The 15,454-nt window shown below is 40.3% G+C and overlaps 1 protein-coding gene across 2 annotated transcripts in view; it reads left to right on the top strand.

Annotated features, from left to right (window-relative positions):
* The first annotated feature begins 820 nt into the window (after window positions 1–820).
* The window catches only part of LOC110491852 (protein kinase C, zeta), a 153,405-nt gene continuing 138,771 nt past the window's right edge, over window positions 821–15,454 (top strand). The window contains exon 1 of one of the 2 annotated variants that reach the window (XM_036946742.2): window positions 821–1,627. In XM_036946742.2, the coding sequence (XP_036802637.1) occupies window positions 1,557–1,627 (71 nt within the window). In that variant the 5' untranslated portion in view covers window positions 821–1,556. The remainder of the gene's footprint in view (window positions 1,628–15,454) is intronic. The other variant, XM_090202584.1, reaches the window with a different exon arrangement.

The following is a 15,454-nucleotide window of genomic DNA, read 5'->3' as shown; positions in this document are numbered from 1 at the left end:
TTAATTAAGACGCGTTTGGGAACCGGGCCCAGATCACAATAGCCGCCTTCTTTGCTAATAAATTGTCAAATAAAATATTGGTTTTAACTAATGTAAAATAAACGTGTTAACTGGATTCTGTAGTCGCCTAAATGGTTTCATTCTCAGACATGAATTAACACTGTCAATCCATAAGATGGCGCACAAGTGTAACAGTTAGGCTACAGCCACAAACCATATTTCCAGACAGTTTTTATGCGAGTCAAGTCATACTTTATACTAAAAAAATCACGACAGCAAACAGATAATTTGTTCGTTCAACATGGCGCGATCTTTTTGTGTCTGCAAAATGAATTCTGCTAGAAATGACGGCGGAAATTCCTTTATGCGCAAATATTAATATAATAAACATCATATAAATACAAATTTAAAAAACAATGAAAGAAAATGACTAAAAAGTGTAAGAAAAACATCATCAGGTCTCACATTTGTGGTCCTCCCACTACTACTCGGGAAACCATGTAGTTTATTAAACTACAGATTAAATCATTTCTGATGAATGTAACAGGGTGATGAAAGTGCTCGCTGATCATGATGCTACTTTCGAATAGACTAAATATGGAGGGTCTGATTCTGGTGACATAACGATCGATGTTTGACAAATCAAAATATTCTCGCATTGCATCTGCAAACTGTTGGCAGAGTAGACACATTTGGTATTTAACGCAACAGTGTGTGGCAAAACTATCCGTAAGAATTAAATGCGATGGAAACACATTGAACTTTAGATTTTATTCGGTACAATACATTTTGTGTGCACTGTCATCACCCACTGATTTTTATCTACAACAAGTGAGTTTGGTCAAAACACCACTGGTGGGGAAATGCGCATATTTTCTTTAATGCAGATTTTAGAATCTTCGCATGCAAATCTGTCGCCAATTAGATGGAAAACTAGTTACTGAATGACTTCATTCGAGTTCTCTGTTCAACACATGCAACCCTGGAGTTGATGAAATAGGCTAATCATAACAGGTGCAAATTGGTCTAAATTTGGTTGTAGCGTTCTGATTGTGGCTTGCGAACAGCTTAATCTGGAAGCCACATTGTTTTTACATTTACATCTCATTTTGGCTAATTAAGAACAATGTCAGAAGTCACACATTTCAACTCGAGTGCGTTGAATAAATGTGTACATTTCCTGAATTTGAAGCAGTCATTTCATAAAGCCTATATATGGCCCAAATAACTGGAATATTTCACTCCTAAATCATCAACAGGTGTTTTGGACCAGGCCAGTCAGCCCTGACAGTGCGCTTTCTCCGCCCAGTACCGTCGGTAACCATAGCGAACACAATCATCGGAAACGCTCGAGTCCAGAATGACGAATTTTAAATGTTGCGTGAGAATTCCATGCATGCCAGTCAGTAGGATAGTTCATGCATGACACACCGCCGTAACCTGGTAGTTTCTATCGATTGGTAAATCCCGAATGTGCCATGGAAACTTTTATCTTCAAGTGAGGCCTGTTGATACAGGTTTGTTTAGTTGCCTGGTAGTTTATAGCGTGGATTACAATGCATTCAAATTACGGATCCATGATGGACCTGGGCTCGGATTACGTGAAAATTAAAGCGCACTACAGCGGGTGAGTGTTTGTCAAATCGGTTCTGTCCTCGAGGTTCGACCTGTCACTCGATTGTATTCGTAACATAGGGTCGAAAGAAAGGCAACGCTGCTCTCGGATCAACTTTCTCCTTTCAAATCTTACCTTGAAATTATTCCACAATACTGACGACGGATCAGCTCCTGGAAAGATATCGCCTATAGCTGCAGATATTGAGGTGGCTGATACAAACGTTTACCCTGTAATAATGCGCTAAATCATAATTAAATGTATTGAAACACATTAGACAGTAGCCTACAAGTAGCAAAAAAGAATTTGATTGAACATGAAATGTATTTCTATCATTTAAATAGGCCTATAGTCTGCTGTACTTATATTTGAATGCGTTCAACTCAGTTTAAAAGTGTATACGTCGATTGTATCAATTGCAACTTTATTTGTAGTCAACTTTGTTCTGTAGTGATCCGTGGTTACAGAGGCAGATAAACCGTGTGAGTCTGTTTAGCGTTAATCTTCTGGTTAGAAAGTGACGCGGGAGGGCAAAAAATGTTGCGATTCTACGAGTAGTCTGAGGCAGGCGTTAGATTACAAATGCAACATTAAAACAATAACACTATTTGAATTTAGTTAAACTACCACGAGCTATTGCAAAATGTAATTCAATTACAAGTTGAACTAGTTAATTACTCCAACACTATAAACTAAAGTGTTCTGCTAGCCATGGGTTAGCTCTACTGAAACTGCTGTGAATGGGGAATTCAAACTTTAAACATTCCACAGGTGTTTCACAGTCTTCAATACGAAATCAACAGACCTGGGTCCGGTTTCCCAAAGGTATTTTAAGGCTAAATTCATCATTGTAACTTGTTAAATCTCTGAGTGTCGCAACGGTCTAAGGCACTCTGTCTCAGTGCTAGAGGCGTCACTACAGACCCTGGTTCGATTTCAGGCTGTATCACAACCGGCCGTGACTGGGCGGCGCACAATTGGCCCAGCGTTGCCTGGATTAGGGTTTGGCTGGGGTAGGCCGTCATTGTAAATAATAATTTGTTCTTAACTCACTTGCCTAGTTGAAATAATTCCCCAAACCATCCCCATTTAAAACTTGGTTTCTAAAATTCTAATAGTTTGCTAATTTCAGTTCGTGAAAAGGCAAGCGGTCATTGTGTAGATAATTATTGTAGCATCTAAACTGCTGTAAATATATTTTCATAAACCCAAATATAGTATTTTCAGCTGTTTTGAAGCTGGTTTACAAAAGTAAAAGACAAGAACGGGATGCATAGAAATGGAACACCTCTGGCGCTTGTCTTAGACTTGCTTTTGATGAGAATGAAAGATCTATAACTCACATTTCTATGTCAATTTGGTTGGGTCGCTCAAAGAGTTGCTTATTGTAGCTTGCTTCCTTTATTTTTTGACAACAGACCTGCCTCAAGTGAGACACTTGAAACAGTTGTTTTAATAGGCTAAATTAGCCAATTTGCAATTTGTAGCCATTTCTGATTTACGTATAATTTATCACAAAGTAGTTTGGATGTAGTGAACTACAAACTTTAGTTAAGTAGAAGATTTTTATTAAGGGTAACTTTAGTGTAGTTCAACTTCTTCCAGTGTGAAGTAATTGTTTAGCTTGGTAAACTATATTTTCAGAGTAGCCTCCCAAACGCTGATGTTGTTCAAAACTGCTATACACAGACTGTCACAGATGGAAAAACAATGTTGTGAATGAAATAAGTCTAAATTGTCATTATAGCCTTGGGGCATTAAGCTCAAAGGCAATTTTGGGATGGGTGCAGGTGGGATGGTCACACTTAAAACAAATTACAACTTATAAAGGGTGGCATAAAAGGTTCTTATATCCGATGCTTTGTCAAAAGTAGCATAACCTTGTCACACTTTATATAGCATTTATGACATTTGCAATAATTTCTGGAGCATCTATTTAGGTTTAAACTGGGTTTATAATGGCTTCATAAAGCCTTAGCACTTGATCCCATCAAAAATCTTTATCATAAATGTCAATGGGAAAGGAGATATGGGACAGTGACAAGTATGTGTGTGCAAATGCATCAGGTAAGGAGTTGGCCATAAACAACCCTCTTTGATCTCTTGACATAATGGTCATATCAGAATGTCATGGCTCTAACATGTTTGCCAGCACTTTTCCTATTCACCTCAGGCCTAATCATCACTCGACACATTCAGAAAGTTACAATGTGTATTCAGCTACATTGCATAATTCACGTTCAAATGTTGATTCCTTGAATCACTGAAGAATCATTGGCACTTTCCAGGTTTGCTAAAGTGCAGTGATATCAGTGCTAAAGGGATTATTGTAGGTGGCTGAAGCTATTATTTACAAACATGTAGGCCTGTGTGTCAAGTGTTGTTGAGAAGGGCAGCCAAACAAATCTGGGCCTGGCTGTTTGGATAACAGTCAAAGGGAGATAAAGAAAGTGCATAGTAGTTTGCTTGATGCAAAATTAGGTTTAACTACAGACATAAGGTTATTTTGCAGGTAGATGAAAGGCTTGGTGGGTTATGAGATTGAGGGACACAGTGGTAATGACGGTGAATGAGGATGCCACTGGAGCAACTTGTCAAAATATGATTCAATATCATATGGCCAAACATCAGTGTTCTGTATTCACAAAGTGTCTCAGAATAGGAGTGCTGATTTAGTATCAGTTTTGCCTTTAAAATCATAATGGATAAGAGCTGATTCATTGATCCTAGACCAGCACACTTATTAGATGCTATGTGACTACAGGCCCATATTCTCACATTTCTTTTGCATTCTGGAGATCTTCACAAGTTTTTGGTTGTTGAAACAAATTCATTTTATTGTCTCCGGGTCAAATACTCAACTTACAATGCTAGTCATATTTTTTTTGACAGCTCTGATACAAATGTACAGTGTAGAGGTTATTTCTGATTTGCCTTCGGGTTGTTCCATTTGATTTCACCTTGCATACATATTTGCACATGGTAGAGGTGGTCAGAAAGTGACATTTTGGAGCTGAATGCCAAAATATTCAGAGATAGGTGCTCAAAGTTGACCCATTTTGCATACCCCATCATACGGCAGGTAGCCTAGTGGTTAGAGCGTTGGACTTGTAACCGAAAGGCTGCAAGATCAAATCCCCGAGCTGACAAGGTAAAAATCGTTCTGCCCCTGGCAGTTAACCCACTGTTCCTAGGCTGTCATAGAAAATAAGTTTGTTCAACTGACTTGCCTAGTTAAATAAAGATATATATATATATATATATATATATATATATATATATATATATATATATATATTAAATACCATGTCTTTATCACTGGAAAATATAAACTGGGGTTGTCAAACTATTTTATAATTAATTAAACTTTTTATAAAACGTATTTGCCTGGCAGCTGCTACCATACTCCATTCAAAGGCACTTAAATATTTTGTCTTGGCCATTCACCCTCTGAATGACACAAACACAATCCGTGTCTCAAGTATCTCGAGGCTTAAAAATCATTTTTTTAACCTGTCCCATCCCCTTCATCTACACTGATTTTGAAGTGGATTTAACTGGTGAAATCAATAAGCTTTCACCTGGATTCACCTGGTCAGTCTGTCAGAGCAGGTGTCCTTAATGGTTTGTACACTCGGTGTACATTGCCATGGAAATGATTGCAGCACAATACCAGGCAGCCATTACGAGTGTACCCATGAGTTTACCAGTCAAATTGCCAGGGTTAGAGATTCCAAGCCTGTTCTAGTCCTATCTCTGTGTGATACTGCATTTTTTTTATTTAACTAGGCGTTGTGGGGTGTGTTGCAAGGAGCAACAAAGTTTAATCATGTTGTTAAGAGTCCATGCTACGGCAGAAACGGATCCAACTGCACGAATGTCCAGCCGTCCTGTCTTCAGTCAGTTGTTCTTTAGACAAATAAAATCATATATTTATACTTTAACGGCTATGACGGTTATTATATTTATGATGGACTTTATCCATAACCGTCAGTTAATTATATGGTAATTGTCAGCCCTACCTGTACGTTTTTTTAATTATATCAAATCCAACTGTATCATTTCCAGTGATGACATGGATTTTTTTTCATTTCATCTTTATTTAACCAGGTAGGCTAGTTGAGAACAAGTTCTCATTTACAACTGCGACCTGGCCAAGATAAAGCAAAGCAGTGCGACACACAACAGAGTTACACATGGAATTAACAAACAGTCAATAATACAGTAGAAAAGTCTATATACAGTGTGTGCATATGAGGTAAGCTAGGCCATAGTGGCAAAATAATTACAATATAGCAATTAAACACTGGAGTGATAGATGTGCAGAAGATGAGTGTGCAAGTAGAGATACTGGGATGCAAAGGAGCAGAATAAATAACAGTATGGGGATGAGGTAGTTGGATGGGCTATTTACAGATGGGCTATGTACAGGTGCAGCGATCTGTGAGCTGCTCTGACAGCTGGTGCTTAAAGCTAGTGAGGGAGATATGAGTCTCCAGCTTCAGTGATTTTTGTAGTTCGTTCCAGTCATTGGCATCAGAGAACTAGAAGGAAAGGCAGCCAAAGGAGAAATTAGCTTTGGGGGTGACCAGTGAAATATACCTGCTGGAGCGAGCGCTACGGGTGGGTGATGCTATGGTGACCAGTGAGCTGAGATAAGGTGGGGCTTTACCTAGCAAAGACTTTCATAGATGGAGCCAGTGGGTTTGGCGACGAATATGAAGCGAGGGCCAGCCAATTAGAGCATACAGGTCGCAGTGGTGGGTAGTATATGGGGCTTTCATGACAAAACGGTGACAAAACACTGATAGACTGCATCCAATTTGCTGAGTAGTGTTGGAGGTTATTTTGTAAATTACATCGCCAAAGTCGAGGATCGGTAGGATAGTCAGTTTTACAAGGGTTTGTTTGGCAGCATGAGTGAAGGATGCTTTGTTGCGAAATAGGAAGCCGATTCTAGATTTAATTTTGGATTGGAGATGCTTAATGCGAGTCTGGAAGGAGAGTTTACAGTCCAACCAGACACCTAGGTATTTGTAGTTGTCCACATATTCTAAGTCAGAACCGTCCAGAGTATGTATGGTAGGGTATACAAAATGGATCAACTTTGAGCACCTATATCTCCTGAATGTTTTGGCATTCAGGTCCAAAAAGGCACTTCCTGACCACTTATACCATGGGAAAATATGTATGGAAAGTTTTGTTCAAATCAAAAGAGTTGTGGTCAAAAAGTGATCGAAATCAAATGGAACAATCCCTTCCCAATTTAAATTGATGTGACTTGAGTGTTATTGATGGGCTGCTACCTTGTGATAAGGACGTTCCCTCAATGTCTTGCCAACCATAAATTACAGAATCCTGATCAGTCACTACAGCAGATGGGAGTCAAGCCAAGCTCAGGATATACTCTGACCTTTGATAAGCCGTTTTTGAATATACAAAATGTCAGCCTCCTTGATTTGTGGAGGCTCTGGAGGTCCCTCCCTTGCTCTAAACAAATCATTGTTTCAAGAAGAGAGGCAGGGAAGATGGCAGTGTCCCTGTATGGTCTAGGCAAGCAGGCTGGCTGGCTTTATATAGTAACATAACATTACCCAATTAGTTTATTAACCAGACCTGCGGTGTGTTGAAAAGGTTGAAACAGTGCACAGACTGAATATTGACGAGAATAACTTATTTCTCGGACTGAATGCTATGTTGTTTTGCATAGCCCTTCCTTTCTTTTGCTCATTGTATTTCATGTTTACTTTTTGTATCACATCAACTTTACAAACCCAAATGAACTTGAATAAGGAAGTGTGCATGCATGCACAGGTAGGAAGTACTGTTCAAATTTGGAAGATTACAGCTCGACAGTTCCTTGTTATGCAATGGCTATGATGCAGTCTGTGCTAATGTGGGGGAGTTGACTGAGGTAGTATTGAATACCCAGAATTGAGTCAACCCTCTTTCGGAGCTCTCCGGATGCATTGGTAATTCCCAATTCTTAATGTATTTAAAAGGGGTGGGGGAGGTAATATTGTATGGCCCCGGTGGGCTGAGTGTCGGCTCGCAGACAGCCTAATCCTTTCAGTTGCCTAGCAACCTGTTATGAGTAGCCATATTAGTTCTCCTTAAAGGGATAGTTCACACTGAAGTCAAAATGAGTAGGGAAGATGGGGACCATGTGATCTATTTACATCGCCACTATCTTTCATTCCAGTTTGGAGATTGTAAAGGTCTCCTAATGCATATGGGAACTACAACCACAGATGGTGTGGTATATGGGTTCAGCTTGACTTAGACCAGGTATGGAAAAAGTCTGGCAAACTTTAATTTCCGGTGAAATACGCCTTTAACTCAGTGGACTCTGGTGTGTAGTGGAGCTCCTGAGCTGTCTGAGATGGGGTCTAAGTGACACAGAGACATACTGTGAGCCTCTACATACGCTTAGAGATTCGCAGGGATTTGATTTGTCAGTGTGAATAATTTTACACCCTGCTCATTGCCAGGTTTTTGGGAATCTCTTCGTGCATAGGTTCATGCTCTGACTTTTTTAAGCGTTTGATTCTCACCTAATTATCCTGCACACTATACATGTTCAATTAAATCAAAGTGCCCATATGAAGTTGCATTGAAGAACGGTCTCCAGGGAAGGGTTTACATGGGGCAAAGGACATTCCATTAAAGCCATTATTTTGATGAATCAAACCGTTAATGGTTAAATATCATGAAGTACCCACAACTGTATCCGTCCAGTTCTTACATGGTATTAGGATCTGAATAGCTTTGTTTACTCTGATAAATTGCTAGTTTATTAATTACATGCCTGAGACATGATATGCATGGGATGGATCTAATGTAATTTCTCTAATGAGGATACACCTTTCAATAATTAGTCTCGAGCTGCTGGTTAATTGTTTGAAGCAGAACATTAGGTAGGAATATGAGGGTGTAATGCCCTTGAGAAACTCAGCTAAATTGATTAGTGTCAGGGAGAACAGTTCACAGAACTGCCTTTTGATGGAGAGATGAGGCAGAGTCATCTTGATAACTACTAGGCCTATGTTCTTATAAATGTATTTTATTTTTATTTCACCTTTATTTAACCAGGTAGGCTAGTTGAGAACAAGTTCTCATTTGCAACTGCGACCTGGCTAAGATTAAGCATAGCAGTGTGAACAGACAACAACACAGAGTTACACATGGAGTAAACAATAAACAAGTCAATAACGAAGTACATTTTTTATCTATATACATTGTGTGCAAAAGGCATGAGGAGGTAGGCAATAAATAGGCCATAGGATTGAATAATTACAATTTAGCAGATTAACACTGGAGTGATAAATGATCAGATGAACATGTGTAGGTAGAGATACTGGTGTGCAAAAGAGCAGAAAAGTAAATAAAATAAAAACAGTATGGGGATGAGGTAGGTAAATTGGGTGGGCTATATACCGATGGACTATGTACAGCTGCAGCGATCGGTTAGCTGCTCAGATAGCAGATGTATGAAGTTGGTGAGGGAGATAAAAGTCTCCAACTTCAGGGATTTTTGCAATTCGTTCCAGTCACAGGCAGCAGAGAACTGGAAGGAAAGGTGGCCAAATGAGGTTTTGGCTTTAGGGATGATCAGTGAGAGATACCTGCTGGAACGTGTGCTACGGGTGGGTGTTGCCATCGTGACCAGTGAACTGAGATAAGGCGGAGCTTTACCTAGCATAGACTTGTAGATGACCTGGAGCCAGTGGGTCTGGCGACGAACATGAAGCGAGGGCCAGCTGACTAGAGCATACAGGTCGCAGTGGTGGGTGGTATAAGGTGCTTTAGTAACAAAATGGATGGCACTGTGATAAACTGCATCCAGTTTGCTGAGTAGAGTATTGGAAGCTATTTGGTAGATGACATCGTCGAGGATCGGTAGGATAGTCAGTTTTACTAGGGTAAGTTTTGCGGCGTGAGTGAAGGAGGCTTTGTTGCAAAATAGAAAGCCGACTCTAGATTTGATTTTGGATTGGAGATGTTTGATATGAGTCTGGAAGGAGAGTTTGCGGTCTAGCCAGACAGTTAGGTACTTATAGATGTCCACATAGTCTAGGTCGGAACCATCCAGGGTGGTGATGCTAGTCGGGCGTGCGTGTGCAGGCAGCGAATGGTTGAAAAGCATGCATTTGGTTTAACTAGCGTTTTAAGAGCAGTTGGAGGCCACGGAAGGAGTGTTGTATGGCATTGAAGCTCGTTTGGAGGTTAGATAGTACAGTGTCCAAGGAAGGGCCAGAAGTATCCAGAATGGTGTCGTCTGCGTAGAGATGGATCAGGGAATCGCCCGCAGCAAGAGCAACATCATTGATATATACAGATAAAAGAGTCGGCCCGAGAATTGAACCCTGTGGCACCCCCATAGAGACTGCCAGAGGACCGGACAACATGCCCTCCGATTTGACACACTGAACTCTGTCTGCAAAGTAGTTGGTGAACCAGGCATGGCAGTCATTCGAAAAACTGAGGCTACTGAGACTGCCGATAAGAATATGGTGATTGACAGAGTCGAAAGCCTTGGCCAGGTCGAGGAAGAAGGCTGCACAGTACTGTCTTTTATCGATGGCGGTTATGATATCGTTTAGTACCTTGAGCGTGGCTGAGGTGCACCCGTGACCTGCTCGGAAACCGGATTGCACAGCGGAGAAGGTACGGTGGGATTCGAGATGGTCAGTGATCTGTTAGTTGACTTGGCTTTCAAAGACCTTATAGATAGGCAGGGCAGGATGGATATAGGTCTGTAACAGTTTGGGTCCAAGGTATCTCCCCCTTTGAAGAGGGGGATGTCCGCGGCAGCTTTCCAATCCTTGGGGATCTCAGATGATACGAAGGAGAGGTTGAACAGGCTGGTAATAGGGGTTGCGACAATGGCGGCGGACAGTTTCAGAAATAGAGGGTCCAGTTTGTCAAGCCCAGCTGATTTGTATGGGTCCAAATAGACAACCCCTGTGTAGAACGCCCTTGAGTGAATGCTTGGTAAATTGTGCAGAAGTGTGTTAGAGACCTGCTTCTCACCTGCACATGTTAATGCTATTCGCGACATTGCCACAAACATACTTATACAATTGTTGTGGCCACAAATCTGAAGCTCCTAAATGATAAACTGGAACTAACAGTAGCTAAAGGGATGTTGCCCTTGTGTTCAAACAAAATTGACATTTCAACAAGGCAGATTGAAACAGGGACTCAGCCAGAGTTTGTTGGGAGCTTCAGTTGAAGTCGGAAGTTTACATACACCTTAGCCAAATACATTTAAACTCAGTTTTTCACAATTCCTGACATCTAATCCTAGTAAAACATTCCCTGTCTTAAGTCAGTTAGGATCACCACTTTATTTTAAGAATGTGAAATGTCAGAATAATAGTAGAGAGAATGATTTATTTCAGATTGTATTTCTTTCATCACATTCCCAGTGGGCCAGAAGTTTACATACACTCAATTAGTATTTGGTAGCATTGCCTTTAAGTGGGTTAAACTTCCCACAATAAGTTGGGTGAATTTTGGCCCATTCCTCCTGACAGAGCTGGTGTACTGAGTCAGGTTTGTAGGCCTCCTTGCTCGCACACGCTTTTTCAGTTCCGGCCACAAATTTTCTATGGGATTGAAGTCAGGGTTTTGTGATGGCCACTCCTATACCTTGACTTTGTTGCCCTTAAGCCATTTTGCCACAACTTTGGAAGTATGCTTGGGGTCATTGTATATTTAGAAGACCCATTTGTGACCAAGCTTTGTGACTAACCTGATGTCTGATTTGTTGCTTCAATATATCCACATAATTTTATTTTTTCATGATGCAAAGCACCCCCAAAACATGATCCTGCCACCCCCGTGCTTCACAGTTGGGATGGTGTTCTTCGGCTTGCAAGCCTCCCCCTTTTTCCTCCAAACGTAAAGATGGTCATTATGACCAAACAGTTCTATTTTTTGTTTCATCAGACCAGAGGACAAACCGTAGTCTAGCTTTCTCATGGCAGTTTTGGAGCAGTGGCTTCTTCCTTGCTGAGCGGCCTTTCAGGTTATGTCGATATAGGACTCGTTTTACTGTGGATATACAGTGCCTTGCGAAAGTATTCGGCCCCCTTGAACTTTGCGACCTTTTGCCACATTTCAGGCTTCAAACATAAATATATAAAACTGTATTTTTTTTGTGAAGAATCAACAACAAGTGGGACACAATCATGAAGTGGAACGACATTTATTGGATATTTCAAACTTTTTTAACAAATCAAAAACTGAAAAATTGCGCTTTTGTTTTTCATCTTTGAATGAGACAAGGTATTCCCCTAATGTTAATCTTTCAATAAATGTATTGTTTTATGAATATTATATTACTTGTGTATTTATTTCCTCATCACATTTAAGACTCAGTGGTTTCTGTTTTTTTGTTTTGGTCCAGATATGTTTCATTTACCGTATGGACAAGAAAGTGTCTGATCACAGAAAATTCCAGAGTTAAAAAAGTTTTATCATTCCCTAAAACACGTGTTCCTTATTTTGTAAGGATCAGACTAGAAGTTCCCTTTACTGTGCGTTATACCTTCCAGAGCTTGAGTTGTAAAACAATAACTTGAAAAGCTACTTGCATGCCATGATTTAGACTTTCATTATAAACTTGTTTATGATCTGGGTGTTATGTAATAACTGATGAGAATTTATGAAGTAAGACAAACTTTCACTGCAGTCTCTTTCCTTTATTTACTTTCAGCAACAAACATTCCAAATGATGTAATTCAAGAGTGTTAACTTATTTCAATTTTTAGAATAAGTAATCTCCAGTATCAGTCTATTTCGCAAAATGATAACTTTTGACTTTGTGATGACGCCGAAGTCTCAGAGGCCTAACTGCGTCTCAGTGAAGTATTACTTGCCATGTTAGGCCTGTGAGATGCAGAGGCCTATAGTCTGCTCAGCAGATGATCATGGCATTCTGCAATGAATAGACAAGATATAGGCCAGGATGGTCCACCATGCAAGACGGAACAGACCAGAACAGGTCCTGCATCTTCTGATGACCTGTTGAAAACGATTCAACAATGATATAGCAAGTTAAGATGTGTGCTGTATGCCTTTTGTTTTGATGACAAAACAAAGTATCGTTCACACCTGTGGAAGTTTTTCACGTTTTTTCTTTTAAGGGATAAGGGGGAGGGCATTAGACAAGTCTTATCAGCCAATCAGGGTTGTATGAAAATATTTCACATTTGTATCCCCATGCCCACACACATTTGGACTGAGCATTTCAGAAGCTCAAGGAAAGAAATTATAAAAAAATATGATTTGGAGCATTCGGAAAGCATTCCGACCCCTTGACTTTTTATAGCTTATTCTGAAATGGATGAAATAGTTTTCCCCCCGGCATCTACACACAATACTACACACAATAACTAGGCAAGTCAGTTAAGAACAAATTCTTATTAACAATGACTGCCTACCAAAAGGCCTCCTGCGGGGACGGGGGCCTGGGATTAAAAAACAACAACAAATACAATAGGACAAAACACACCATCACAACACTAAATAAAGATAGACGTAAGACACAACAAGGCAGCAACACATGACAACATGGTAGCAGCACAAAAACATGGTACAAACATTGGGCAAAGTCAACAACACAAAGGTCAAGAAGGTAGAGACAATACATCATACAAAGCAGCCACAATTGTCAGTAAGAGTGTCCATGATTGAGTCTGAATGAAGACATTGAAATAATACCCCATAATGACAAAGCAAAAACAACTTTTTATAAACTTTTGCAAATTTATAAAAAAAAACATACCTGGAAATATTCATTTACATAAGTATTCAGACCCTTTACTCCAGTACTTTATTGTAGCACCTTTGGCAGCGATTACAGCCTCGAGTCTTCTTGTGTATGACGGCACACCTGTATTTTGGGGAGTTTCTCCCGTTCTTCTCTGCAGATCCTCTCAAGCTCTGTCAGGTTGGATGGGGAGCATCACTGCACAGCTTTTTTCAGGTCCTCCAGAGATGTTCGATCAGGTTCAAGTCCGGGCTCTGGCTGGGCCACTCAAGGACATTCAGAGACTTGTCCTGAAGCCACTCCTGCATTGTCTTGGCTGTGTGTTTAGGGTCATTGTCCTGTTAGGTGAACCTTCACCCCAGTCTGAGGTCCTGAGCAGGTTTTCATGAAGGATCTCTCTACTTTGTGCCGTTCATTTTTCCACGATCCTGACTCCCAGACCCTGCCGCTGAAAAACATCCCCACAGCATGATTCTGCCACCACCATGCTTCACCATGCTTCGTAGGGATGGTGCCAGGTTTCTTCCAGACTTGGCATTCAAGCCAAAGAGTTCAATTTTGGTTTCATCAGACCATAGAATCTTGTTTCTCATGGTTTGAGTCTTTAGGTACCCTTTGGCAAACTCCAAGCGGGCTGTCATATGCCTTTTACTGAGGAGTGGCCTCCGTCTGGCCACTCTAGCATAAAGGCCTGATTGGTGGAGTGCTGCAGAGATGGTTGTCCTTCTGGAAGGTTCTCCCATCTCCACAGAGCAACTCTAGAGCTCTGTCAGAGTGACCATCGGGTTCTTGGTCACCTCCCTGACCAATGCCCTTCTCCCCTGATTGCTCAGTTTGGACAGGTGGCCAGCTCTAGGAAGAGTCTGGGTGCTTCCAAACTTCTTCCATTTGAGAATGATGTAGGCCACTGTGTTCTTGGGGATCTTCAACACTGCATAAATGTTTTGGTACCCTTCCCCAGATCTGTGCCTCGACACAATCCTGTCTCGGAGCTCTACGGACAATTCCTTCAACCTCATGCCTTGGTTTTTGATCTGACATGCACTGTCAACTGTGGGACCTTATATAGACAGGTGTGTGCCTTTCCAAATCATGTCCAATCAATTGAATTTACCACAGGTGGACTCCAATCAAGTTGTAGAAACATCTCAAGGATGATCAATGGAAACAGGATGCACCTGAGCTCAATTTTGAGTCTCATAGCAAAGGGTCTGAATACTTATGTAAATAAGGTACTTCTGTTTTATTTTTAAGAGATTTGTTAATTTCTAAAAACCTGTTTACTTTGTCATTATGGGGTATTATGTGTAGATTTAAAAATATATATATTTTAGAATACGGCTGTAACGTAAGAACATGTGGAAAAAGTCAAGGTGCCTGAATACTTTCCAAATGCACTGTGTGTGTGTGTGTATATATATATATATATATATATATATATATATATATATAATTTATTAGACAAAGTAATGATTTATAAATATATATATTTTTTTTAACTGCATGGGGGTTTTAATCACCGTGGGCGCAGTGTCGGCTGTTTCTGCTACAAAAAAATAGATCAAAGTGAAAATGCTGAAAAGGTCAAATGTGAAGTCCACCTACAAATAATTGAGTTGAGAATTTTTTGTTGTTGACAACATATTGACTTGATTGTATTTTACATTTTTGCATGCTTAAATAGTCTCTTGTGACAGATGTGAAACTTTATTTAGTGTGTGCAATATTTAGTTCCAGGTTCTGAGATTAAAGCCAAGATAAGGTAGGACCCACCATCAATCCATATTGGGCTACAGTTGATTAGCATTTATATAAGCAGCATTTGAATTCTTAAGTTCCACACAATTGATACAGTGCATGCTGACAATGGTACATATACATCTAACCATCTGCGTATGTATGCATGCATGTATTGTACTGCTTGTGCGTGCTTGCTTGCATGTGTGTCTGTATGTCTCTTTAGTGAGCGTGTGTGTGTATATGTGTGTCCGTGTGTACAAGAGAGTGTGTTTGCTGGTGCAGTGTGTGAGGGTATTGAAGGAGTGCCATGTTGGCAAAGG

This window comes from Oncorhynchus mykiss, chromosome 16 (assembly GCF_057628025.1).
Source record: "Oncorhynchus mykiss isolate SJ-2025 chromosome 16, ASM5762802v1, whole genome shotgun sequence".
Taxonomy (NCBI): Eukaryota; Metazoa; Chordata; class Actinopteri; order Salmoniformes; family Salmonidae; genus Oncorhynchus; species Oncorhynchus mykiss.
This window is presented reverse-complemented; position numbering and strand designations above follow the sequence as displayed.